The sequence below is a fragment of the Chlamydomonas reinhardtii genome, chromosome 12 (genome assembly GCF_000002595.2).
Source record: "Chlamydomonas reinhardtii strain CC-503 cw92 mt+ chromosome 12, whole genome shotgun sequence".
Lineage (NCBI taxonomy): Eukaryota > Viridiplantae > Chlorophyta > Chlorophyceae > Chlamydomonadales > Chlamydomonadaceae > Chlamydomonas > Chlamydomonas reinhardtii.
This window is the reverse complement of record NC_057015.1, coordinates 108,567-133,596: the sequence shown is the minus strand read 5'-3', so window position 1 is coordinate 133,596 and position 25,030 is coordinate 108,567. Positions and strand designations below refer to the sequence as shown.

Here is a 25,030-nt window from a genome sequence, read left to right as displayed (position 1 = left end):
GCTGCCCCATTTAGGACTAGCAGTGAGCTTGAGCGAACCGACGGCAGAGGAAAATGTGGGCGCGGGAGCTGAGTCTGCACGCAGGCACCGTTCGATGCAGGCCACGCCTCCTGACGCCTCAGTCCTACCTTGTCTTACCCTGCCCCCGCTTGTCGGGCTGTCCCTTCACTTGTAATCCGCATCCTTACCCTGCCCTGTATCCTTGTCATCGAAGTGCGAGAAATGCGAACGCTGAGCACGGTTGAGGAGAGTTCTGCAGTACACGTTACATAGCCTGCTGCGTGCCCCTTTATGCACCATTTTAGCCACGGTACTTTGTTCGGTCCCCACAAGCCCCCCCCCCCCCCCACATCGTACACGGAAGCACCCGGCACGGCCCTCCCTGGGCCTCAAGCACGTGTAACAGCATGCAGTTTAGTACTTCACACTTATCGGCGCCTTGTCATCCATCCAACAGGTGCCCATACAGGCGTCATATTACTGGTATACCGGCACACGCACGCACATAACAGCTTTCCAGTACTCGCAACGGACCTGCATCAATCAAAATGTCAAGCAGTATCGCTCGCGCATATGTTCACGTAACCAACCCATGCAGCGCCCGCACCATTCCTGGGGTCTCTGCTAGCCCACGTTGCGCCCCCCACATTAGCAACCTATGTTTGCCTGCTCCTTGCACGTTCTCTCTTCCTTTCTAGACCCACTGTCCAATCCATCATCCCCGCATTGCCTATGCTGTTACTGATCGATGTTGAGCACCAGCGCCACACCCTGCAGCACCCAGTGGCTGGAGTGCTCGGCGGAGGCCAGGTCAGCATCAAACACCAGGCCCACACCCATGGCATTGCGGCGCGCCTGTGTCACGTAGACGGGCGCACGGAAGGTGTTGGCCAGCTTGAGCTTGTTGGCCTCGATGGGGATGACCTGCAGGATGGGCAGCTCGTTGACCAGCACCTTGGGGTCCTGCTTGCGCAGCTGGCTGGCCTCCAGGTCCCAGGCCGCGCCCTCCAGGTACAGCCCGCTCATGTAGCAGCCGTACTTGGGCCGCTCCGACACCTGGTAGGGGTCGGTGAACTTGGTGACCTTGGTGTACAGCGTGGACTTGTCCAGTGGCCAGCCCTTGTCACGGCAGGCGGCCTGCACCAGCGCCGCGATGTAGGTCTCGGGGATGTGCAGCCCGCTCAGCCAGATGACCTTGGGCTCGCCGTGCTCCGTCCAGTCCTTGTACTGCCGATAGCGCCGCCCGAACCACAGCATCCACGCGCCCAGCGCCTTCTCGGTGGCGGGGTTGAGCCGCGCCCACATGGCTGGCAGCTTGCCGTTGTACAGCGAGCTGGCCAGCTCCTCCAGCCGGCTGCTGAAGCCGATCTCGCCGCTCAGCGCGCGCTGCAGGTCTCGCAGGCTGGACACCATGACGCCCAGCACACTGTTCCAGCGCTCCAGCTCCTGCAGCAGCACCACCTGCGTGGGCGAGGGCGTGCCCAGCTCCTTGCGCAGCTGCGGCAGGTCGAAGGGCTCAGGGATCTTGGCTGCAATATCCCGCGCCACGCCGCCAATAAACTCCTCACGCGCCACGCCACCGCCGCCGCCGCCAGTGCGCGGCTGCAGGTCCACCAGGTCGGTCCAGATGGCCTTAGTGGCGGAGGTGTAGTAGCTGATGTCGGCGTTGGCGTTGAGGCCGAACGCCTCGGGGCTCTGCACCAGCGGCAGCGCCTCCACGGCCTTAAGGTAGGTGTCGCGGCTGCCGGTCTGCGGGATGGCGATCTCGTAGTCCTTGCAGGCGTAGAAGCGGAAGGGCTGGAAGGTGTCGAACAGGAAATCGCCCAGGTACTCGTCCAGGTAGGTGGTGAGGATGCGGCGGTCGTACGAGTCCGACACGCGGCCGCCATACATTGCCTCGCCAATGAGGTAGCGCAACGTGCCCCAGGGGATCAGGTCGTCCTGCGCGTCCCAGGCCTTGGTCAGGTAGGTGGAGATGAGCGCCATAGAGATACGGAAGTCGGTCTCGTTGAAGTCGTACGGCACGTTCCAGCCCAGCTTGCCATACTTGCGCCGCTCCTGCACCACCGCGTGGAAGAAGCCCAGCACATACACCAGCGGCCGGAAGGCCTGGTGCGGGCAGTCTGCCAGCACCTCCTCCGTGATCTTGCTGTAGCTCTGCCGCATGTTGAGCTTGAGGCCATTGGGCGGCTCCGTCACAACCTTGAGCGAGCGCTGCAGCACGCCCAGCGGGAAGCGGTCGGTAGGCTCGGTGGTGAGCCATAGCCTGAAGTCAGCGTGCGGCTTGGTGATCTTCTCCAGGATCTTCTCCAGCGTCTTGAGCCAGGTGGGCAGCAGGTGGCAGTTCTGGAGCATGATCCACAGGCCGCGTGTGGCGCCGGTCTCAATGAGCTCCTGCGCCTTGGGCCCCATGCCCTGCCCCAGCGCCATGTACTTGAGCTTGGCGCCGGGCCGGAAGCCCATCTCCTCGCCCAGCTTAAACACATCAAAGGCGGGGTCGGCGCCAGGCGACAGCACGAACACAATGGGCGTCGTCTCCGTGCTCTGTTTGTAGATGGAGCGGTACTCCAGCACGGGCGGCTGCACGTATTTCTCACCCATCACGCCGATAACGAAGCGCGTGATGCCCACCGTGACGCGGTCCATGCGCAGGCAGCGCATGAGACACAGCTTCTCAAAGTCGGACAGGAAGGACTGGTAGCCGCAGGGCAGCTCCGCCTCCTCGGGCGCCTCCAGGTCGTACCAGGTGCGCCAGGCCGCCTCGTCGCTCTCCACATCGTTGGCCAGGCTGCGGAGGGCAAACGGGATAGGCGAGTGTGATGCGGCACAGGGAGGTGTGAGCGGGAGCGTGGGTGACAGGTGGAGGACTGGTAAGGGACGAGTGTGTGTGCGTGTGTGTGCGTGTGTGTGTGTGTGTGTGTGTGTGTGTGTGTGTGAAACGAAGAATCAAACGGAACAAAATTCCACCATACACGCGCGTGTGTGTGTGTGTGTGTGTGTGTGTGTGTGTGTGTGTGTGTGTGTGTGTGTGTGTGTGTGTGTGTGTTTGCGTGTGCGTGCGCGCTGTGCCCTTCCCACCCGCTCTCCGGCTGTTTCCCCGCTCTGTCGGCATGAGCCTCCTTTGGCCCGCAGCTTAAATCCCAAACCCCATGTCCACCCGTTGCTCACCTGCCCAGCGCGTGCATGCGGCCGTCAGCGCCGATCTTCTTCTGGCCCAGCTCTACCAGGCGCATCAGGTCCTGCCAGCCCGCGTCTGGGAACCAGTCGAAGGGCTTGCGGCGCGCGGCCTTCTCCAGGCTGAGGTTGCCCTTGAGGAAAAAGTCCAGCAGCTGCGGGTCCAGCGGCGTGTCGCCCTCCAGGATCTTGCAGGTCATCTGGAAGGAGAACATCAGCTTGTGCCGCTCGAACAGGCCCAGGCAGGTGTAGGCGTACACGTCGTAGGTGAGCGTGTCGATGATGTTGCGTAGCCGGCCCTCAATGGAAGCGTCGCGGCGGCTGCTGTGCAGCGAGCCATTGAACACCACCAGAAAGGACGCCAGGCTGTACTCGTACATGTTGGTGATGGCGCTGAGGCCAGCGATGACGAAGAACAGGATGGCGCCGCGCTTGGCGGCGGGCGAGTAGCGCACACGGGTCTCCTCAATCTCCGCTGCCGTCACCTTGGATGCCTCCAGCTTCTCCGCAATCTCCACCGCCTTGAGCTTGGCGCTCTCCAGCGTGGCGATCAGCTCGCTGTTGTCCAGGATGTTGCCCTGGGCGTTGGACAGCTCGCGCAGCAGCGTGTCCTCCAGCGCCTGCAGCGTGGCCTTGTTCTCGCTCATCTGCTTGATCAGCGCCTCACGCGCCTCCTCCAGGTCTGAGCGCTCGTGGCGCAGCGTGACGTTCAGCAGCTGCTCCGTGAGGCCCTGCTGCGTGACGCCGTAGTTGATGATCATGGTCTTGCCGCTGATTTCGGGGCCGTAGTGCGGGTTGGACAGCTTGGACGTCATGTACAGCCGGAAGTTGCTGTCCCACTCCACCTCCTTGTCGCCCAGCTTGATCACGAACTTGCCGCTGCTGCCTGCGGGGGTGAAGGAATACAAGAAAGGGGGTGGTGCAGAAGGCGAGGGGAGGGAGGTGAGTCGACATGCGAGAAGAGTGCAAGCGGAGCATGAAGGTGCATCAAGTTACCCACATGCGGAACATGGCACGCCCCACAACCTCAGGTCCCGCAGCAACACTCGCCACGCTTCCCTTGCCAGAATCCTATGCGACCTCGCGCATTCAAATGTCACTGCCCTCTCCCACTCCTTACATCCCGCTCTCCCGACTCTAACGCCCCAAGCACCAAAAATTCTGATACAACCCCGCCCAACCCCCATACGCTCCACGCACCCCACTCACCCGGCACCAGGTTCTTCTCCAGCACGGGGTCAATGACGGGGTCAATGTACTCGTCCAGGTTCTCAAACAGGAACGGGAAGCCGTACTGGATGGACAGCTCCAGCTGCTTCAGGAAGTCGCTGTCGTTGAAGGTCTTCACCTTGCCCTCAAGCATCTTGCCCTCGCGGCTCTTGATCCAGTTTACGGCCTGCATCTGTGGGTCGATGCACAGCGGCCAGCGGTTGGCACGCACAGTGAGGATGCCGTTCTGGATGGACAGCTCGTCGGAGGGCAGGCCCTCACTGGCCCAGCCAGTCGTCTCCACGTCTGACGTCAGCAGCGCCTCCAGGCGGAAGGGCTGCGTCACCGGCACGCCGCGCGCCTTGACGTCGTCCTGCCACATCTCGTACACCATGGCGTGGCGGTAGGTGGCGGTGAAGGCGCCGGTATAGGACAGGAAGGAGCTGGTCAGCAGGCAGTCGCCAATGAGGCGGTCGCGGCGAGACTCCAGGTCGGCAATGTCGCGGGTCCAGCGCTCGCGCTCCGAGCCCAGGCCTGCAATCAGCTTGGAGGCGGCGATGAGGCGGCGCTCCATGAGGTCGGCCTTGGCCTTAAGGTCCTGCTGCTCCGCCGTCTTCTCCTCAAACTGTGTGCGCAGCTTGCCCAGCTGGTCGTTGAGTGACTGCAGCTCCAGCTTGGTGGAGGCCAGGTCCTTCTGCGCAATGCGCAGGTTCTTCTCGCTCTCCGCCACCTTCTTGCGCTTGGGCTCCACGGTGCGGGCCACGTTGTTGTAGTTGACCATGGCCAGCACCCACTTGAGCAGGCCGGCGCCGGCAGTGGAGATGGCGCGCAGTGAATCGTAGGTGAGCGGCGCCTTGGGGTCCTTGAAGTACTCCTTCACCTTCTTGACCTGCTTGTCCGTCAGCGAGTCCTTGTCAAACTCGACCAGCGAGCGCAGGAAGTTGCCGTCGGCCATCATGGACTTGGCGCCCAGCCACGACACATCCTTGATGTTGCGCAGGATGACCACGCACTCGCACACCTTCTGCACCTGCTCTGGCGGCTTGGCGTAGGAGCGGATCTCGGTGATGTGGTCCTTGGACAGGTCCTGCAGTGCCGCCGCCGCCTCCTCCAGCGCGGGGATGGCCTCCTCCAGCGCCGCCTCCGCCTCCGCCTTCTCAATTGCAATTTGCTCACTGTCCACCTTGAGCTGCGCCTCCTTGATGGCCGCCGCCTTGGCTTTGGTCTCCACGTCCACGGTGTTGGTGCTGATGACCTCCAGCAGCTCGTTACACTCCTTGGTGGCCTGCGCCACGACCACCTGCGCCTGGCTCAGCTCCTTCTGCATGGCGTCCACCTCCACAGCCGCCTGGATCAGCTTCTCCAGGCCGCCGCTCAGGCGGGTCACCGTGTCCTGCGGGTGGGGGGCAGGCGGAGGGACACGTGCGGGTAAGCAGGTGGGAAAGAAGGTGTGTGTGCGCTGTAAGCATCCTCGCACCCTCCCTCTCGTCCCCTTGGCCCTGCACTCGGCCCCACATGCACCACAACCCACCTCAATGGTGCGGCGGTTGGTGGCCAGCGCGCGCTTGTAGTTGTTAATGAAGTCCAGGTAATTCTTAGGTGTCACGTAGTTGTAGCGGCGCAGCTCCTCCAGGAAGCGGGTGGAGAAGGTGCGCACGCTCTGGTGCACCGTCACCATGTGCTCCACGATCTGGGGCCGCAGGGCCTCTGGCAGCGCCTCCTCCGCAAGGAACACGCTGGCCACGCTGGTGAGCGCCTGCTCGGGCCAGGGCTCGAACCAGTCGATGACGGTGTTGTTGACCATGCCAGGAAAGTTGCGGCAGCGCGAGCGCAGAGTCTCGCCCACTGGGCTCATGGCCAGGACCACGTGCAGGTTGTTGCGGCACTTGTCCACGTAGTAGGACCAGCATGACTCCTTGGTGGCCAGCAGGCCCTTCTTCTCAACCTGTAAGGTCAGCGTGTGTGTAGAGGGACGGCAGCGGCGTCGGGGTTTAGCGGGCTACAACCCAGCGCAGTCGCAGCCAGAGCGGTTGGGCGGCCAAGGGCGGGGGTGTTGCTTGGGCGCATAGCGAACCCAAACCACGCGCAGACCGCCCTTGCATCCACAACCAGCAATGGCCCAGGCCTTCCCTTGCCCCTCTCCCTCCACCCACCTCTGCGCGCACACTGCCGATAAGGCCGTCCTTCTCCGCGCCGTCATACAATGCCGGCACCATGCCGCTGGTGAGCATGTTGTTAATGAGCTCCAGGAAGCCCTCATCCGCCACGTGCGCGTCCGTGAACAGGAACATGACGCGCTTGTTGTCGGAGCCCAGCATGGCGTACAGGCGCTTCAGGTCCTCACGGAACGCCAGCTCGTCGTAGCCGCGAGTGAGCGTGATCTCAAACACCTCGCAGCCAGCTGTGAATGCCGCCAGCTTGGACAGGCTCTGCTTGCCGCTGCCGCCCACACCCACCAGCAGGCAGTTGCCCTGTGAGAAGCGGGAGCGTAACAACACAGCCAATCAGGAATACAGCATGGCAAAGCGCTAAGCGTGCAGAGCCCCACCGCCCATGCCCCAATCCAATTTGCTATCATTGCAGGCGAGCAAGAATTCAAGCCCGGCCCACCTGCGGCAGGCGCAGGGTGCGGTGGATGCGGGTGAGGTGCTCCAGCGCGTCCTCGAAGAACACAAGGTTCATGGGCTTGCGCTTGCGGTTATAGAAGTTGGTCATGACATCCTCAAACAGTGGCTTGATGGAGTTGTAGTCACCCAGGTCGTCGTACATGCGCGGGGCCACCTCGCCCTCGCCCTGCAGCTCGTTGATTACGTTCCTGTACCACGGGCACAAGCAGAGGCGGGGAAGGCAAGCGATGGCAGGTGAGTTTGGGGTGCGCATGGGCTTGGTAGTGTAGGGCTGTATGCCTTGCTGTCTACAGAGACCATTCCCCTAGCTTATGTGCCTGTGAGCAATCTTTGAACCACCGATTCCAGCTGTGCCGCCCCCGCCACTGGACCGCTTTCCCCTGCTCCCTACCTCAAGCCCTGACCTGCCACCCTTTCTCACTCCCGGCACAGCCCACTCCCACGCTTACGCCGACCTCAGGTCCCATTCCTGAACGCCCCCACTTCCGTTCCGCCCGCTACCGCCGCTTACTTGAAGTCTCCGAACAGCACGGGCGATGCCAGCGTGTGCGCCGCCAGGTTGGGGAACTTCTGCTGCACCAGCGCCTCCAGCCGCTCAGTCATCACCCGCTTGTCGTCCGTGCTGATCAGGCGGTCGTGCAGCACGCGCAGGCACTCGTTGCGCCACAGCCGCAGGAACTGCTCGGGCGTCTTAAACACATCACCCACGGTGAGCAGCAGGCCCTCATAGATGCGGGACAGGTCGCGCAGGTTGAAGATGTAGTGGAAGCGGCTGGGCGTGGGCGGCAGCTTGTCAATGATGAAGTTGTACAGCTCCAGCGTCACGTCTGTCAGCCGCTCGCCCAGCTGGTCGCGGATCTCGTCCGTCGGCAGCTTGGCCAGGTGGCGCGACAGGATGGCCTGGTAGATGGTGCGCAGGTTCTCATTGCTGGGGAACTGGATCTCGAAAACACTGAACAGCGAGATGAAGCGCGGGTCCACCGGGTTGCGTGCGCCGCCGGGCGGCCCCATGGCTCCCACCACCTGCACGTCCTTCATGTTCTTCCAGCTCAGCTCCTTGCCGCGGTCGTACAGCCCCTTGCGCTCAATGAAGAGCTTGAGCAGCGCGATGGGCTGTTGCGTGCCGTAGGTGTCCACACGCGGCATGTTGAGGTCGTCGATGAACATGAGCAGCCGCTTGCCCATGGGCGGCCCGTAGGTGTCCTTGGTGCGCTTCTCGGTGCTGTCCTCGATGGCGCGCTGCACGTCCAGCGAGGAGGTGCGACTGGAGAAGTTGACGTTGAGCACAATGTTGATGGTGGAGTCCAGGTGCGCCAGGTAGTTGGCGATGGTGACGGACTTGGCGGTGCCGCTCTCGCCCACGAACAGGCAGGGCTTGCCGGCCGCCACCACGGTGTTGAGTAGCCAGGTGGAGCGCACCACGTCCACCGTGGGCACCAGGATCTTGGCGAACGCGCCGTCAGCAGGCGGCTCGTAGGGCTGCAGGTAGCTGCGCCAGCTTTTCCACACGCCCTCGTTGGTGTCAAAGCAGTACTCATACAGCGAGCGGGCCGGCAGCTGCGTGGCTGCCACGCGCTCGCCGTCCACCAAGCCCATGGAGGCGATGTGCTTCACAAAGGCGTCGAAGCGGTCGCGGTCGGGGCTCTCGGGCCGCTGCACGATTGCAGCGCCTGTGATTATGGGGTTTGAGAGATGGGACGGGACGGGGCTTAGGACGGGTTGACGGGCTTTGCGTTTTTGGTAATGGCCATCTATCGGCCAACACAAGCTAACAGGTATGCGGGCTCCTCCACCAGTACGGTATGCGCAGCCCTCCGCTCCGCACGCATACACACCCACCCAGCGACCAGATTGTGCAGAAGATGAAGATCGCCTCCAAGATCTGCGGGTCGCTCATGCGCGGGTGGTCGGTGATGGTGGCGTTGAGCAGGTTGCACAGTTGCGTGATCATGTTGAGGTTGGTCACGGGCACGGCCTGCTTGGGCCGCCGCACCAGCTCCTCGCCGTCAATGCCCTCCAGGATCCAGTCCACGGACGGCACCGCGTACTTCTCAAACAGGCCGCGCAGGATATCCACCTCGGCCTGCTTGGCCCGCGAGTTGAGCCAGGTGTAGATGTAGGGCTTGTAACCCAGGTTACGGCTGTCCACGTACACCATGCCGCACCTGAGGGATGAGTGAGCGAGCAGGGAGGTGGCTTGCGCTGGAGTATAGGAGCGCTCGCTGACATTGGATACCAGCACAGGCTGGGCCGTAGGCCGTTAGGTAGGCGGCGATTGGTCACACGGTTACAAACCTAACACCTCTGAATGCAAAGCTTGCTGCTGTTCGGCCCCAGATTCGGCCCCCAAATCCTGCCACGCACACCCGAACCCTGTCTATGTGTATTTGTCACACACGCATACACACACCACGTTATACGGTAACACACGCACCTGCTGATGGTGGCGGGCGAAGCATACTGCAGGTCGAACACCTCAAAAAGCAGCTTGCAGTGGTTTTGCAGGCGGATGCGCTCGCCGTTGGGCAGCGTGAGCAGTTTGTTGTCGTCCATGACGCTATTCATGTTCTCCACCCACACCGCATCCACGTCGCCGTCAAACACCAGGTAGCGGGCCTCATCGCGCTCGGCCGGCAGCGGCTTGTTCATCTCACTGTGGAGTGAGTGGTGGGGGTAGAGGGGCGTGGGAGGGGAAGGTAAGGTGCCGGGGGCTAATACACCTTGCAGATAAATGCCAGAGCTCCCCAAACCTACACCTGTCCTGCATTCAATTCTTATCTGCAAGCAAACCCCTATGTTCTAAGTCCCACAGCCCCAACACCCTGCCGGCGCTCACCGGAAGATGTTGGACAGCAGGCCATCCGTCCAGTCGCGGGTGTCCTTGTCCAGCACGCCGTACAGCTCCGCCACCGAGATGGCCTTGGGGTTGATGGTGTACAGGTGCGTCTTCTTGCCCAGCTTGGTCTGGGCCCGAGCCAGGGTGTTGAGGATGACGGTCTTGCCGCCGCCAGTCTGGCCCACCACCATAGTGGTGTGGCGCGTCATCATCACCTCATACAGCTGCACCACCTTGTCCACCTGCTCGCTGGGCTCCGTCAGCACCTTGAAGCCCTGGTCCGCCAGGTCCGCCTCCACCACGTCGTTGAACTGAGGGTAGCGCACGCGCGGGCAGTCCATGCCCGGGAACAGGTCGTTGATGAGGCCCAGGAACAGCGGCACGTCGTCAAAGATGAACTTGGGCAGGTTCATGTCGCGAAGAGCGCGCATCAGCACCAGCTGCTCCGACATGTCGGGCGCGCCGCGCTTGAGGCTGCCAGCCATGACCAGCACCGATTTGAGCGCGCGCAGGCCGAAGTCGTAGTGGTGCTGCTTGGACAGCTGCTCGCGGCTGAGCTTGTACAGCACCGTCATCTTCTTGGCCAGCACCTTAGCGCTGTCGAAGCCCTCACTGAACAACATAATCTCACAGATCTGCTCCAGGTCCGGCACCACCATGGTCACGGGGCGGAACAGCGCCTGTGCGGGTGTTAGGAGGGGGAATGGGTAAGGAAGTTTGGCGGAGTTAGGGGCGCAGGGTGTCGGCATTCATACAAGACGGTGAAGTGAATGGTGGTGAAGCTGAGCTGCAACAAATGGCAGCGCGCCGCTGCAGTAGCTACAGATTGTCAATCCATGTGCCCTCACCAAAACCTCAGGGCCACGCTCCGCTCTGCCTGCACCGCTCTCCCCTCTTCCTGTGGCCCCCGAGGCTCTGTATGCCCAGTTACCCACCTTCAAGTTGTCGGGCAGCTCGGTGCGGCCGGCGTAGCCGGGGTTCATGGTGATGAAGATGCCGGTGCGCGGGTCGATGCTAATCTCCTTGCCCTCGAACTGGAACCGCGTCAGGTCGTTCTTGAGCGCCTCCTGGATGTTCTTAATCTGGCTGGACACCACGGACAGTACCTCGGCTTCAATGCGGTTGAACTCGTCAAAGCAGCCCCAGGCGCCGCACTGCACCAGGCCGCTGAAGATGGAACCCATGGCCTTGTAGTCCAGGCCCTCGCCGCAGTTGAACACCACACACAGCAGTGCCATGGACTTGGCCAGGTCCTTGGTGGTCTCCGTCTTGCCCGTGCCGGCGGGGCCAGCGGGCGCGCCGCCCAAGCGGTAGGTGAGTGCGGTTGTGAGCGTCATGTAGCAGCGGTCGGTGAGAGCGGTGATGACCAGGCGGCCGTTCAGCCCCATGTACTCGTAGCCGTACTTGAACAGGCCTGTGGCGGGCGGAGTCAGGAGGGTAGAGGGTGGGGTGGGGCGAGGCGGCCGGCGGCATAGTCAGGGTAGGTGACAGCGGCGCGTTGGCTCATTATACTGTAAGAGCCCAAGTCTTGGCATCATGCTCAGGCCGTGCCAGCCTTAGCGCTACCTCAGCACGACACAACCCGCGTGCTCGCCATAAACTAGCCTCAACCCTGGCCTACCGTTTCCGCTGTACCGGATCATGGCCCCGACCCCAGCCACCCGCCACCAGCACTCACCCGTGCACTGGCGGATCAGGATGTCGTCCTGCTGGCGGTCCCAGTAGAAGCGCAGCTGGCTCTCCCACGCAAACTCGCGGGCGTCCACAATAGAGTCGCGCACGTAGGTGTCGATGATGTCGCGTGCGTGCACGTCAATGATGATGAGCGTGTTCACCTTCTTGCGCACCTCGTTGCTCAGGTCCGAGCGCACCATGCTGGTCAGCTCCGACAGCTGGCCCGTCAGCTTGGCCGCAAACTCCTTCATGGAGTGCTTGTTACCGTCGCGCACGCGGCGGAACACGTCCTCAGTCTCCCACGTCCACCAGATCTGGCTGCCCACCAGGGTCACCATGCCCAGGTTTTCGCTGATCCACTTGGTGCGCGGCGTCTTGGCGTAGAAGAAAATGCCCTCCTTCGTAATCTGCGGGCAGAGGCGTGTTGAGGAGGCGGTGGGTGGGCGGGACGGTAAGTGAGGGGTGCGGGAAAGCTACGGGGCGGGAGAGCTACAGGGCGGTTGCTGTGACAGTTTTGCTACAAGGGGCTTCCTCCAACAGACACTGTGGCTTGCCGCAGAGGCTGCCGCAGCACCGGCACGCCCCGTCCATGCGCCGTACCTGGTAGAGTGTCTTGCGCATCTCCGCCTCCACGTTGGTCATCCACAGCTCCACCGCGCCCTCAATGGGCACCACGTTGCGGAACTCGAAGCCCTCCTTCTCACTGCTGACCATGCCGGTGATGGTCTTGTTGCCGCGCCCAAACACCAGCGCCGCGCAGTTGTCGAACAGCTTTAGCATGTGCTCCTGCACGCTGGTGGGATCGGAGGTGCCCAGGATGGACAGCAGCTCGTCGTCCGAGATGAAGTAGAAGCGCGGGAAGGCGCAGCGCTTGGTGTCCAGGTACTCGGACAGCGACTTCTGGCACACCTCCAGCTGCTCGCTCAGCGACTTGAGCAGGTCCAGGCGCCCGTCCGCCATGCAGGCGTCCAGCACCACAGTGTTCTGAGGGGGGTGTTGGGAGGCAGACGCATGAGTTTGGAGGTGACGGGTCGGGGCTGTGGCGTGCCTAGTCTGCTGTGTTAGTGGTGGGTGTCTTCGGGGGGGGAGTGCGGAATCCAAGCGCACGGCGATAGGGGACAGATGGAAAGCCGAGTGCTGGCTGGAGCGCCGCCGTGCAGGCGAGTAGTGGTGGCATGGTAACGGTATCACAGCAGGGAAAGAGGATTAGAGGAATGAGGGGGAAACCAGTTGGCAAGCCAGCCGCAGCCGGGTGGGTAAGGCCCAGCCAAACGCCTTCCCTTACATACCTTGGCGGTGTCGTTCATGATCTTCTGCCACTGGCGGTCAATGTTATCGAAGCGCTTGGCCTCGGCAGGCAGCTGGTGGCGAATGTCATCAGAGCCCACGAAGATGGACTCCAGGTACATCCACTTGCGTTGCACGTGCATCCACACCTCGATACACTCGCCAATTAGCGACAGCTTCTGCTCCCACGCGCGGACCTGTGAGTAAAATGGGGGAAATGGGCGGAAACATCAGTGTGGCGCTAAGCCGTAAGTTGTCGCAACTCCCATTCATATTACCCCTGCTCCGCACCCACCCACCCACTTTCCCACGCATCGCATCATGGTTAAGCCCCCGCCCTCGCCCTGGCCCACCTCGGTGAGGAAGGGGCGCACGAAGGGGCTGGCCATCATGGACTGCAGGTTGAGCCCCATGTCCTCAAGCAGCACCAGGATGTCCTCGGTGCTGCGCAGCACCCAGCCGCGGTCCTCGGGGCCCTTCATGTACTTGCCCAGCTCGAAGCGCTGCTCGCGCCACACGTCCGCTAGCTTGCGGATCTCCGACTCGATCTGTGGAAGGCAGAGGGAAACCAGGCGCAGATGCCAGCTGAGTGTCAAAGCAGCTGCCGCAGCCGTAGCAAGATGGGGAGGAGTGTTGGGCTATCGAGCTAGCTAGCCCGCCAGCTAGAGCCAGCTATCCACGTGTGCACGCTGCTGGCCCTGCAGCTGTTGCGTTGCTGCTCACCGTCAACTCCTTGACAGCGGCGTTGGTGATCTTGCCAATCTCCTCCGCGTACTTGTGCAGCTGCATGGCGAACATGTTGCCCAGTGTGAAGGTCTTGGGGTCCATGTCGAACTCCTGGCCCGTCACCTCCATCAGCCGCGTCCAGTGGCGCTTCCTGTGGGTTGTGAAGCGCGTACGTTGGATGCATGGTCACTGTTCAGGGCTTGCTTTGTAGCTGCCGAAGCGGTATAGGCTGTATACGCCAATCCACACAGGCCAAGGCCAGCCATGTTACGCATGCCATTTGCCGCTGTGCCCAACCACGCCGAAACCACGTGTCTCGGCGCCGCAAGCAGTTTCCCCCTCGGCCCGCACCTGAGCGCCTCGCTCTTGAGCTCCTTCATGAGTGGCAGCGAGTTGTAGAAGCCCTGGATTTCCTTCTCCACCAGCTCGTACACGGGCAGCAGCTTGAGGCTCTTGAGCTTGCGCAGCTTGGTGAGGATGGCCTCCGTGCCCGCCATCATCTTGCCCACATCCAGCTCACTCCACAACTGGCCGCCGTACTGCCGCACCGCCTCGGCATGCTCGGCGTACACGCCGTACACCTGCGCCAGCTTGCGGATCTCGCTCTCCAGCTGCGCCAGCTCGGGGTAGGCGGTGATCTCCATGCCAAACAGCTTCTCCGCCAGCACCAGCTGCTCGCGCTGCCGCAGCGCGTCCGCCAGGTTGGACTCGTACTTGTGCAGCTCGTCCAGCCCGGACGCCAGCTCCACGGTGGGCAGCCCAGGACCGGTGGTGCGGAACTTTTCCCACAGCTCGGCGGTGATGGCCGCAAAGTCCGACACCTGGCTGCGGGTCGTCTCGCTGAACTTCTTCTTGGTCTCCTCCAGCGACCAGTCCACCGCCTCCGCCTCGTTCAGCAGCTCCGTCCACAGCGCCCGTACCTGGCTGGCACTGGCCAGCTCATGAGCGCACTGCGACTCCTCCTCAGGGTTGGTGGCGTACAGCAGCCGCGTGCGGTAGCGCTCCTCCAGGTCTGCGTAGCGCAGCTCCATGACCATGGACTCGCCGCGGATGGTGTTGACGGTGTTGAGCACCTGCTTCAGCTCCTCCAGCGTGTCGGGCGGCCGATGCAGCGCCGTCTGGTACTTGGCGATCTTGTCCCGCAGCTGGCTCTCCGTCACCGCGTCCAGCTCGCGCATGGTCTGGGCGATGGCACGCACCCAGGCCTGCGCCTCGTCGCACACGGACGACGCCAGCGCGTGGCAGGACACGCGGATAAAGTCCTGGTCAAAGTCCTTGGCCTGCGCCGAGATCTCGGTGGCCATCTGCGGCAGGGGGTGGGTAGGGAGCGAGTCTGAAGCCGGGGATGTGTGTGCCGTGACCGCAGGTCGTGCACAAATCCGTGCTGGCCCAGCTGCAGAAGCCTTGCGCCGGCGCTTTTACCTTGGCGTATTTGGACAGCTTGTCCTCAAACTGCGCCGCCGAGGGGTCGCGCGCCTTAAACTTATCCAGCACGCTGTTCTTGTCCGTCTTCCACAGCGCCTGGTGCCGCCGCCAGCTCTCCGCGTACTTGTTTACGCTAGTGATGGCGCGCTGGATGGACTGGTTGAGGTTAAGCATGGTCTTAATGACCTGTTGGCGAGCAAGGTGAGCGGAATTGAGAAAGGCACACCGTGAGTGGCAGGCCACGCGTTGCGTCAGTGAAATGTCGTAGGTGCTCCAGGGAGCGGGCTTGCCCTACCAGTCCGAACCTATTTTCATTACAACCCCGCACCTTCTCTCGCTTATACGGTATTAAACTTTCAGCACTTTGCCCTTATTCCTTCCCTTCTAATGGCCCCTGCCGCACCTGCGGGTTGGCGGCAACGTCCCAGTAGAAGGTGAACACGATAGGCTCGTCGTCATCCGTGGCGCCGCGCTGCTCCGGCGTCTCCACGCACGTGCCGTCCATCCAGCGCACGAACGCTTTGGTAGACTCCACCAGGCTGCGCACCAGGCGGCCCAGCGCCTTGTTGACCTCGGTCATCGGCGGCTGCACCACCACGTCCACGCTCTGCAGCGACACCGTCACCTTGAACAGCGGCGGCTTGCGGCCGCCCTCGGCGTGCTTGGAGCGCTGCTCGATCATGTCCTGCAGCTTGGTCATGGCGCACAGCACCATGGTGTTGAGCGCGTTGAAGATGGCGCGCTCCCAGAAGGAGTAGTAGCTGGACAGCGCGGGGCTCTTGCCGCTGTTGGTGCCAGCCACCACCTCCTCAATCTTGCCCAGCAGCGGCGAAATGGTACGGTACTTCTTCACCAGGCTCTCCAGCGCTGCCAGCCGCTGGCGCTCAATGTCCTCGTAGAACTCCTGCAGGTCCATCACCTCCGCGCCCTCCTCCGGTTCCGTCACCAGCTGCGCGCCTGCGATGGCGTACACCACCTGCTCGATGATGCCGCTGTTCTTCTGCACCTGCTTGACTAGCTGCTGGAAGGTGGCAATGGCCTTGTCGCAGGTGCCGATGAACTCGGTGATGCCCAGGCTGTTCCAGTTGAGGATGGTGAAGCCGGGCTGCAGGCAGCTCTCCAGCTCCTCCAGCTTGCGCTCCATCAGCTCGCGCTCCACCGGAGTCAGCTGGTCGATGGACTGCGGGTGGGGAGCAGCAGTGCGCATATATGTACAGTATTAGGGAGAGCACAGAACATAGTAGCGCGGCGCCGTGTGTGCTTATGCACGTGCCAGCGAGCGCACGGGCAAGAGCAGGGGCCGTAGCTGCGACTAATGCCAGCCCACCTCCCAACACCGTTGCGCCCTCACCTCGTAGTACTTGAACAGCATGGAGTTGAGTCCCTCCAGCCACTGCAGGAACTTGTCCTCCTGCAGCGCCACGTTGAGCGCTATCTCGGGGATGGGGAAGCCCATGCGGTCCAGATACCGCGTCTCTCGGATCAGGCGCACCAGGTCGGGGTGGAAGTTCACCTCCACGCGGTCTGACGGCAAACGCAATTGCACAGGCGCATACAGGATAAAGGTAAGGGCACGGTGGCATGCTGCGTTGGCGGCCAGCGGGTGTGAGTTCCAGGTACGACTTGCTAGGATGCCGGTGTGGGTTTGTTCGCTGGTGTGCGGCAAGTGGGCCGGGGCAAAACTGCTCCGCCCGAGCTGACCGCTGTCCCCATTACCTGCCCATAATGACTCACTGGTTGCCGCGCTTCGGCGGAAGATGGTCTGCTTGAGGTGCTGCATGGCCACGCCGTTGATGCTGTCGCTCCAGCTGCTGAACCACTTCTTCTCCGTCAGCATGACGCTGCGGGCAAACGACTTGAACTTGGACTCCACCGCCTGGCCCAGCTCCGTGGTGCGGATAATCTCCTGCACATGTGACAGTCACGAATTGGGTACCAGACACGCCCATGACGTACAGTGCAGTACTTGGCACGGCTGCGGGATCATACACAGCCCGCGTCGCTGCTTCAGGCCGCGGCGCACCGCTCCAAGCAGTCGTGTTCCATTCAACGCTTCCCTACTTGCAGCCTTTCTGCCGCCGCTCTCACCTCCTCGGTGGACAGCAGCTTGGCCATGGTGCGCTTGAGCCGCTCCAGCAGCGAACGCACCCACTTGATCGCGCCCGCCACCGGTGGCTGGTTCTTGGTCACGGGCGGGGCATCCTTGTTGCGCTCAAAGATGTCAGCGGTCTGTTCAATCTCACGGGCAAACTGCTCCAGGATATCGTTGAACTTGTTCATCACCTGGCCGTGGCGACAGGGACGGGGACGGTACGAACGATGCGCGGCGCAAGGACGCATTAAAGTGCGCAGCCGGGTCTCACAGCATGTAGGCAACTGCGTCACGCATGCGTCTTCGCTAACCTTCTCTTCGCGCGTATCCCGCTTGTGCCCTTCTCCCCAACCCCACCTGCTTCTGGATGGCGCCCTTGGACTTGATGGACTTGAAGCTCTGCAGCAGCTCGCAGGCACCCTCCGCGGAGCGCAGCTTGCGGAAGGAGGTGTCGATTAGCTCGCGCGTGGCCTCCTTAATGTCCTCGTTGTCGGCGTAGAACTGCTGCTTGGCAGCCTTCCACTCGTGCTGGTTGCCGTAGTCAAATACGTTGAAGGAGATGGACTCAATGGGCTCGTACATGGCCACCACGCGGTGAACCACGCGGTCAATGCCGGCGGTGTCGCCTGTGTGCGGGAACGGGCACGCAGGAGGTTTAATTGTTGTGGTGACCGCGGCAAGTTTCAAACGGGAAGTGTCTGGCGTGGCGCCTGGTGCGCGCCCGATAACCCGCACGTCATCCCGCTGCGCGCCCCCGACTCCCAAAGCTAAGGGTGTGGGCACGCACCTGTCACGGTCTTGAGCTCGGGGCCCAGGAAGCGGAAGAAGTCGTCCACAATCTCCACCATCTCGATGAGGTCGGTGCAGATCTCCGCCATGTAGTTGGTGCGCGCAAACAGCAGCTGCTTGGGGAACTCCCAGCGCGCGTCACGGCCGCTCAGCTCAATCTTCTCGCGCATGGCCATGTACGTCTGTAGCCAGTGCTCCAGCACGCTCTTGCACACCTGCATGTGCACACGTCACAGCTAATTGGTTGGTCTTAGCCATGCTGGGCAGTGCGGGCGCTACCCATGTAGTCTAGTCCAGTTCCTCAACCCCGCCTGCCCTTGCCCGTGTACGGCAGTTCTTCCCGCGCCGCACCTCCCATACCCCACTCCCCGACTTACTCCTGCCGCCCAGCCCCGCTGCCCTCCCGCCCTACCCGCCGCCTCATTCCCTCAACCCCGCCCTTTCACCTTGAGCAGCTCCACGGCGTCGGCGCTGGTCATGCGGAAGATGTGGCGCAGGTCCACCGCCGCCTCCACGCGGTCGCCAATCTCGCGCGCGATGCGCTGAAACAGGCTGCCCATGCGCTGGTCGTCCGAGTAGTGGCGGGAGATAATCCACACCATGCGCAGCGCGTTCATCATGGGCGGCAGCGTGTCCAGGATGCCGCCCAGCGGGCCCGTGGCGATGTTTTTGAAGTGGCGCTCCAGCGTGGTCAGGAACTTTACGTTGTCGCGCGCCTCCGTGGCCAGCTTGGTCAGCTCCCCCAGCTGGGACTTGAAGCCCGCCATGAGGTTGCGGTCGTCGCTGCCCTTCTCCACCACCAGGATCATGCGCTTCACCTGCGGCAGGTTCAGCTGCTCGTACAGGCTGGACAGCACCGCGTTGCGCTCGCGCCAGAACTCAATCTCGGCCAGCGGGCCCTTGCCCGTGGGGTGCTTCTGGCTCTCACGCTGCAGCACGCTAGCCAGCACCTGCAGCGTCACATCAGGCACGGTAGGGAAGTCAGGATGAGTCGGGAGATCGGCAGGTGTGTGCCAGCTTTCACAACTTGAGCACGGCGACTCCAGGTCCCGGAGGCTCGTGCGTCTTCGTAAGCCCAGTGCCAAAGAACTGAGCTGTACGGCCGCAACCTCCCCCTCAGTCGGCACCATGTACTCCCTCCATTCCACAGCCCACCTGTGACCACTCCGCCATGTACTGCTCCAGCTGCATCACCAGGTCGGTGTCCGCCGCGGCCCGGTCCATATCCTCAAGCGGGAAGTCGGGCAGCTGCAGAAGTCGGGTAGCAGGAGCAGGCGGCATGCGTCAAGTGTGATGTGGCCATGCACTACACCTTCCACAGCTGACGTTTGTGCCACATTCAGTGCCGGGACCGTCGTACTGGTCCGAACGTGAGTCCCACTGCCAGCTAATGCTGCCTGCCCTAGCTCTTGGTTTCCCACTTCCGTCAGATTTGACCCTGCCCTGTCTCAACTCAGCCCTACCCATGCCACCACTTAAACCACTCCCGCCTCATACATGCGGCCTATCAGCGCTCCTCACCTGCAGCGTTACATCCCCGGTGAGCTGTTGAAGCGCCTGTGTGACCTGGCTGTGGAACTTCTGCATGTTGCCCAACAGCTCGCGGTGGGAGTTGTCCGTCATTGACTGCATGAGAACGCCGCCCGAGGCCACGTCACCACCGCTCATCTGCACCAGGATGGGCACGAACACACTGGACAGCATCTGCTCCAGGATGCGCAAAGAGGGGCCCTCGCTCAGCAGCCCAAACTCCACAGCGCTGTCCAGCTCCTCCGCGGCCACGTGCCCCGACCGGTTAAGGATGAAGTAGAAGACGGGGAACACGCTGAGCTCCTCCGGTAGGCTGCCAAGCGCCACGTTCAGCTTGCTGACCACCTTTGGCACGCTGATCACCCTGCGCACGTACTTCGGCGCGGGGGGCGCGGGCGGCTCGTCGCCCTCGGCGCCGTCACCTTCCTCGCCGCCCTCTCCGGCAGCACCATCTGCAGCGCCATCAGCAGGCGCTGCAGCCTCGTCCTCTGGGTTTGCACCGTTGGCCTCTGCTGCTGCTGCCGGCGCGTCCTCAGGCTGCCCGTCGCCGCTGTCGCCGGGCGCCGTGGAGCCCTCGGCGCCCTCACCACCGGCCTCGCCTGGCTCCTGGCCGTCATGCTCCTCACCCTCGCCATCCTCCGCTTCGGGAGCTTGCCTGAAATCACAAACAGCCAGCCGTAAACCACACTGCAGTGCACTACATGTGCACACACAGCCACACTCGAATCTGCTGACTTACTCTTCAGCGAGGACCTCCTGGTACTCTTCCACATAAATAGTTGCCTCCTCTAGGGCGAACAAGAGAGCAGACGAGGTGACCGCTGCAGACGAGGCACAAATTGTTCAGCTCGTCTCGTGCTCTGTAGGGTGGTACTCGGCAGGGTGTGTTCTACGTTATATACTCACTTCCATCGAGAAAGGCGGTGACCCTGGCGCGTGACTCCGGGTTCGCAATAGCCGCTTCGAACAAGTTGGGCTCGACACCCAGGCCCAGGCACGCCTTCTCCTTCACCCACTCGAGTCGCCTGTCCATTGCTAGGTACCTGATATCAACAGTTACAGCGGCACATGGTCAACGCGACGAGGCTCAAGTCGCTCCCGCAAACTGTGTTTCTTTTGCTCGCAGTCAATGGACAGCGGCGTGCTAGATTGTTTCGCGTTCTTATATATATTATAAATCAATAGTTCAGGATGTATGGTCTCCAAACTGGCGCGGGTATCGTTGCCGCGTGCCGCGTGCCATCGCTAAGCCATCGCCCTTGGCTCAGTCTCCATCTGCACCATCGGCGCTACCTGTATTAGGCCCCCACCCAGAGGCACAAGACACAGGGCACAGAATTGTTGGGTTTAAACGATGGGAGCGCAGCCGTGCGAAGCCTGGGCTGCCTGGCATGACCGCCCCGCGACCGCCCCGCGACCGCCCCGTGAACCGGCCGACAGCTCAGGCCTCGAAATCGCTGTCGTCGTCGGTGCCGTCCGTGCGCTTGGATGCCGCCTCCTTCACCGCCTCCTTCGCCGCCCCTTCGGCGCCCTCCTTCGCCGCGCGGTCACCCGCCGCCACCGCCACCGCCGCCGCTGCCGCCATATTCCTTTTGTACCTGTAGTAGTATGCCTTCATGTGCTCTTGATTATTTGAGGTGGGGCAGATCGGTGCGCAGTCGCCCTGTCGCCGCACGTGCTTCACCGCCTCGGCCCAGTTGACACGTCCACTTGCATGCAGCGTGCCTGCCTCCGGGCACCCGCCCGCCCCTCCCCCCTCCCCCCGAATACGCCTGCGAACTCGCCCACCGGCCTTGCCGATTTAACCTGCTGAACCTGCCAGGACCGCCGCTCCAGCCAACCTGCCGCCGCATGCGCCATGACGGCACATCCCGACCGGTCGCCACACTTGCGCGCCCTCGCCCAAGCCCAGCCTGAATGCCGCAATCCCCCTCGCCTGTTATCCATTACAATCTCGTCCTCCGAGCAGTGGGTGAGTGAGGGCTTGGCGCGATCGAGTCAGACCCCCATATGGTCAATATTGTTAATGCACACTCATCCAGCAACACACTCCACTCATCACGTGAACTTTCTTCTCTTCTAACATGCTCCGGGCAGCTCTTCGCAGCTCCACTCGTTACCTTCGCCCCGCATGCTCATATTACCCTACTGTGCGCGCCCTTGCCACCGCGCGTATCCTAACTTGTAATCTGCAACGGAAAGTGTCGGCCCGCGGCCAGGTATTAGGCGCCAAGCGGCGACACCCGCCTGCGTGGTCCCCGTACAGCGCCTGCCCGGCTGGCCCGGAGCATGGCAACAAACAACTCCCCAATCCAAACGCGCGGCACATGGGCTCGCGGATCAATTCTTCTCGAGCTGCGCCCCTGGAAATCACGCAAACCCACATCCGGTGGCGCCCCCATGTCACTACCCAAGTCTACGCATCGTCACATCCACATCGGGAGCCTAAATCTGTTTGTCTGACGACGCTGACGCCGGTCAAAGCTTTAGCGGGGTAAGTAAGTCGGGATAAACTGACTGCATCTGGTCTCAAGCTGCAGCCCAATTAGTTTTGCCGGTAGCCGATGAACTTGGCCAGGGCCACCAGAGGCGCGGCCTTGGCGGCGTCGAAGCCGTCTAGCTGCTGGATAGCCTCCTTGATCAGGTCATCTGCCACCTGCTTCGACTTCTCCAGGCCCAGCAGCTTAGGGTAGGTGGTCTTGTTCACCGCTAGGTCCTTAGCGGCGGTCTTTCCCAGCTGCTCCGTTGTGGCGGTCACGTCTAGGATGTCATCAATCACCTGAACAGCAGGTGGCGCGCGGGCACTCGGTTGGCGCGATGTTGGGTGCACAGCAGCTGCCTGAGTGCGTCCCGCAAGTAGCCCGTGCCATGTTTAAGCACGCTCCATATAAACTAGGATGAAACCATTGAAGCGATCGTGCATGTCAGCATGTGTCGCTCTTTCTCTCCGCACTTTAGTACAGCGCCCCGCCTCACGCTGCGCCTAGATGCCTTTGCTTCGCCCGCCCGGCCCACCTGGAACGCAAGTCCGATGTTGAGCGAGTACTTCCGCAGCTTCTCAATCGTGGACTCGTCGGCACCGCCCAGGATGGCACCGCACACCACCGACGCCTCCAGCAGCGCCGCGGTCTTGTGTTCGTGGATGTACTTGAGCACGTCCAGACCCACCTCCTTGTCCTCGCTCTGGATGTCCACCACCTGGCCTGCCACCAGGCCGTCCTGGCCCACAGCCTTGCCCAGCTCCATGATTACCTGGACGTGCAGCCATGCCGGAGATGGCGTTCTAATGGAGAGGGATGAGGCACAGGCGGGTGTCGTGCGCTAGACATAACAAGGCGCCGGGCCCCTGCCACGCTGCCATGCCAACGGTGCCCCACAGGAAGGGGCATGCCGTGCTTTGTCAGAGCATAGCCTGGCTCGGCCAAGTGAGCTGGAAGCAGTCGCCAAAGTCAGCGAGGGCCAAGCACGCGCAATGCCCCAACGCCCACATTCCCCCCACGTGACCCTTTTGACAGCTACCAGACGGGAGCCACTCTAAGGGGCTGGATACCACAGCTATGCAAGGACTTGCCGAGATAAGCAGAGCGAGGGCCCATATTTGTTGGCCTGCCCGGCCATCGCCTCACCCCTCCTGCCTGCTTCCGCCCTGACACCCGTTATCGCTGCTTCCCACGCAACTCCACACGTTGGCGGCCGTTCGGCGCCGTCCCTGGGCGCCCTGCAATACTCATGCGGTCGGCTTTCCGGCTGATGTCACTGCTGCCCGCCAGCCCGTATACGCGCCTCCCTACGCGCCTCCCGAACACGCTACCACCAGATCCGTGTCACCCTACCCAGCCACCCCAGATCTGCCACACCAATCACTCACCCGCAGCACGCGCTCCGCGGGGACGCCCTTCGTGGCCCGCGCAATGTGCTCAAACGAGAACGACAGCAGCGCGTCGCCCGCCAGGATGGCAATGTCCTCGCCGTACACCTTGTGGTTGGTGGGGCGGCCGCGGCGGAAGTCGTCGTTGTCCATGGAGGGCAGGTCGTCATGGATGAGCGACATGGTGTGCACCATCTCCATGGCGCACGCAGCAGGCAGCGCGGCGTGGATGTCGCCTGCGGTCGCCGCGTGTTATGGGTCAGGGGGGCGAGGCGCAATGGTCGGCATACACGGCATTGCAGCTCGACGTGTGATTGGCCCGTATTCATAACGAGTAACCAATACCGTCGCGCAAGGTTGTGCGTTCGTGCGCACTGACCGCGGTATGCTGCCGTGCAGGACTCGCGCAGGACTGCTAACCATATCCGTAAACACACAGCGCGTCGGGTTGGCACAGGGCAGCCACGCGCCCGTTAGATCTGGATCCTTTCCAAACGCACAGGATAGTCTGCGCTGCCTTGTCCTTCCGACATGTAGTTATGCGCAACGCGTTTACGGCCATGGCTGCCTTCAAGATCTGCCCCCTCACCCAAGCCCGACTGGGCCGCACGCGCATGCCACCCAGCGCGCCCATCTCACCGCCAACCAGCTCGCAGGCCGCCAGGCAGAGAGCTGGGCGCACGCGCTTGCCGCCAGCCAGCAGTGAGTAGCTGCGGTGCAGGAAGGGGACGAGATCCGGCGTAAAGCATGGGAGGGAGCTGGACCCAACTTCTTATACTCAAATTGTTATAAGAAAACACAGCTGCAGTGCGGAGAGAAGGGCTTTGTTATTCGCAAGCGAAATGACAAGTGCAAGGGCAAGCTGACGGAGCTAGCGGTGGTGGCGCGCAAGGTGATTGAGAAGATGCAGAAGGCGGAGGCGGAGGAGAAGGCGAAGCAGGCTAAGGAGGTGCTGATCATTAGCGACAGTGACAGTGACGCGGCGTCGTAGTAGAGTGGCTGGCGTTGCGGGTGGTGCCGCCCGCCAGATCCCGTGTGACGCTGATGCGCCTCATGGCACCCCATACCCACGTCCAGGCCAGCGGCTCCACCTCCCGCACCCTCCTCTCAGAGGCCCCTCCTAGCCCTCCTCCCTACCGCATGCTCTCGTTCAGAGTCTCCGGGTACTTCAGCGGCACGGCCTCGTCCATGGCCTTGTTCACCAGCTTGGCACGGTCCACCATATAGGTGTTGAAGTCGAAGGATCCAGCTGCGCAAAGTAGAACCACAGCGGTGAGTAGACCTATACCAAGGTAACACTGTACGCTTGTAGCAGCGCGTAGCCCTAGCAGAAGTGCCGCCACATGCAAGCCTCACCCTGCTTCACGTCGACCTTCTCAGCAGTAGCAGTGGCAACCTGGGCCACAACCTTGCGGCCAGGCGCAGCCTACAATTGATCCAGCGAGGCGCGAATTAGCACAACTGGGCACAACACATCAGGGCAGGCTCGATTTGGGTCGCACCTTGGCCAGAGGCACGCGCGAGGCGCCGATCCGACGGGCATCGCGGGAGAACCTGTAAATGAGCACAATTCGAAGGCCAAGATGAAGCGCGTCGTCGTTGACAGCGAATAGCCCTGAACTTTGGCTCACCGCATGCGCTGCTGCTGCATCTGCATCGTGGTCTTGCTAGGAAAGCCTTGTATTATTGCAGCGATACTATGGTCAGTAGCTATCTATAGAGCTGTGTGCAAAAACAGGACCGACGAGGATTACAGGGATGCTTGCTGGCGCGACTAACTAACCAATACTTTT

The 25,030-nt window shown here is 62.2% G+C and overlaps 2 protein-coding genes across 2 annotated transcripts; both read right to left on the bottom strand.

The window, feature by feature from the left end:
* Nucleotides 1-9: 9 nt before the first annotated feature.
* Nucleotides 10-20,521, bottom strand: CHLRE_12g484250v5 (uncharacterized protein). Its single transcript, XM_043067809.1, has 29 exons — nucleotides 20,276-20,521; nucleotides 20,109-20,190; nucleotides 19,361-20,024; nucleotides 18,995-19,087; nucleotides 18,286-18,789; nucleotides 17,838-18,054; nucleotides 17,408-17,676; nucleotides 17,047-17,241; nucleotides 16,693-16,864; nucleotides 16,310-16,482; nucleotides 15,362-16,138; nucleotides 14,956-15,144; nucleotides 13,885-14,837; nucleotides 13,531-13,684; nucleotides 13,161-13,355; nucleotides 12,810-13,004; nucleotides 12,121-12,504; nucleotides 11,525-11,927; nucleotides 10,782-11,260; nucleotides 9,847-10,526; nucleotides 9,445-9,663; nucleotides 8,850-9,175; nucleotides 7,522-8,680; nucleotides 6,994-7,198; nucleotides 6,537-6,854; nucleotides 5,915-6,328; nucleotides 4,384-5,776; nucleotides 3,169-4,060; nucleotides 10-2,788 (listed from the first exon to the last, which is right to left on the bottom strand). The coding sequence occupies exons 1-29, from the start codon at nucleotides 20,400-20,402 to the stop codon at nucleotides 739-741; spliced, it is 13,881 nt and encodes a 4,626-aa protein (XP_042917904.1). The 5' UTR covers nucleotides 20,403-20,521; the 3' UTR covers nucleotides 10-738.
* A 782-nt stretch (nucleotides 20,522-21,303) lies between these two features.
* On the bottom strand, nucleotides 21,304-25,021 carry CHLRE_12g484200v5 (uncharacterized protein). The gene is made up of 8 exons (XM_001703117.2): nucleotides 24,869-25,021; nucleotides 24,740-24,791; nucleotides 24,594-24,663; nucleotides 24,375-24,486; nucleotides 23,877-23,947; nucleotides 23,238-23,473; nucleotides 22,385-22,621; nucleotides 21,304-22,148 (listed from the first exon to the last, which is right to left on the bottom strand). The coding sequence occupies exons 1-8, from the start codon at nucleotides 24,892-24,894 to the stop codon at nucleotides 21,915-21,917; spliced, it is 1,038 nt and encodes a 345-aa protein (XP_001703169.1). The 5' UTR covers nucleotides 24,895-25,021; the 3' UTR covers nucleotides 21,304-21,914.
* Nucleotides 25,022-25,030: the final 9 nt, after the last annotated feature.

Bases quoted from the DNA above. Each gene is read 5' to 3' on its own strand.
- CHLRE_12g484250v5 (XM_043067809.1), bottom strand. From the start codon at position 20,402: ATGGACAGGCGACTCGAGTGGGTGAAGGAGAAGGCGTGCCTGGGCCTG. The intron at 16,139-16,309 runs GTGAGGGCGCAA...CCCCACCCGCAG, and splicing joins TGCTGTTCAAGTACTACGAG to TCCATCGACCAGCTGACTCC. The intron at 6,329-6,536 runs GTGGGTGGAGGG...CTGACCTTACAG, and splicing joins TCGGCAGTGTGCGCGCAGAG to GTTGAGAAGAAGGGCCTGCT.
- CHLRE_12g484200v5 (XM_001703117.2), bottom strand. From the start codon at position 24,894: ATGCAGATGCAGCAGCAGCGCATGCG. The intron at 23,948-24,374 runs GTAGGGAGGAGG...CCTGCACCGCAG, and splicing joins ACTCTGAACGAGAGCATGCG to CTACTCACTGCTGGCTGGCG. The intron at 22,622-23,237 runs GTGAGTGATTGG...CTGCACGTCCAG, and splicing joins CCGCGGAGCGCGTGCTGCGG to GTAATCATGGAGCTGGGCAA.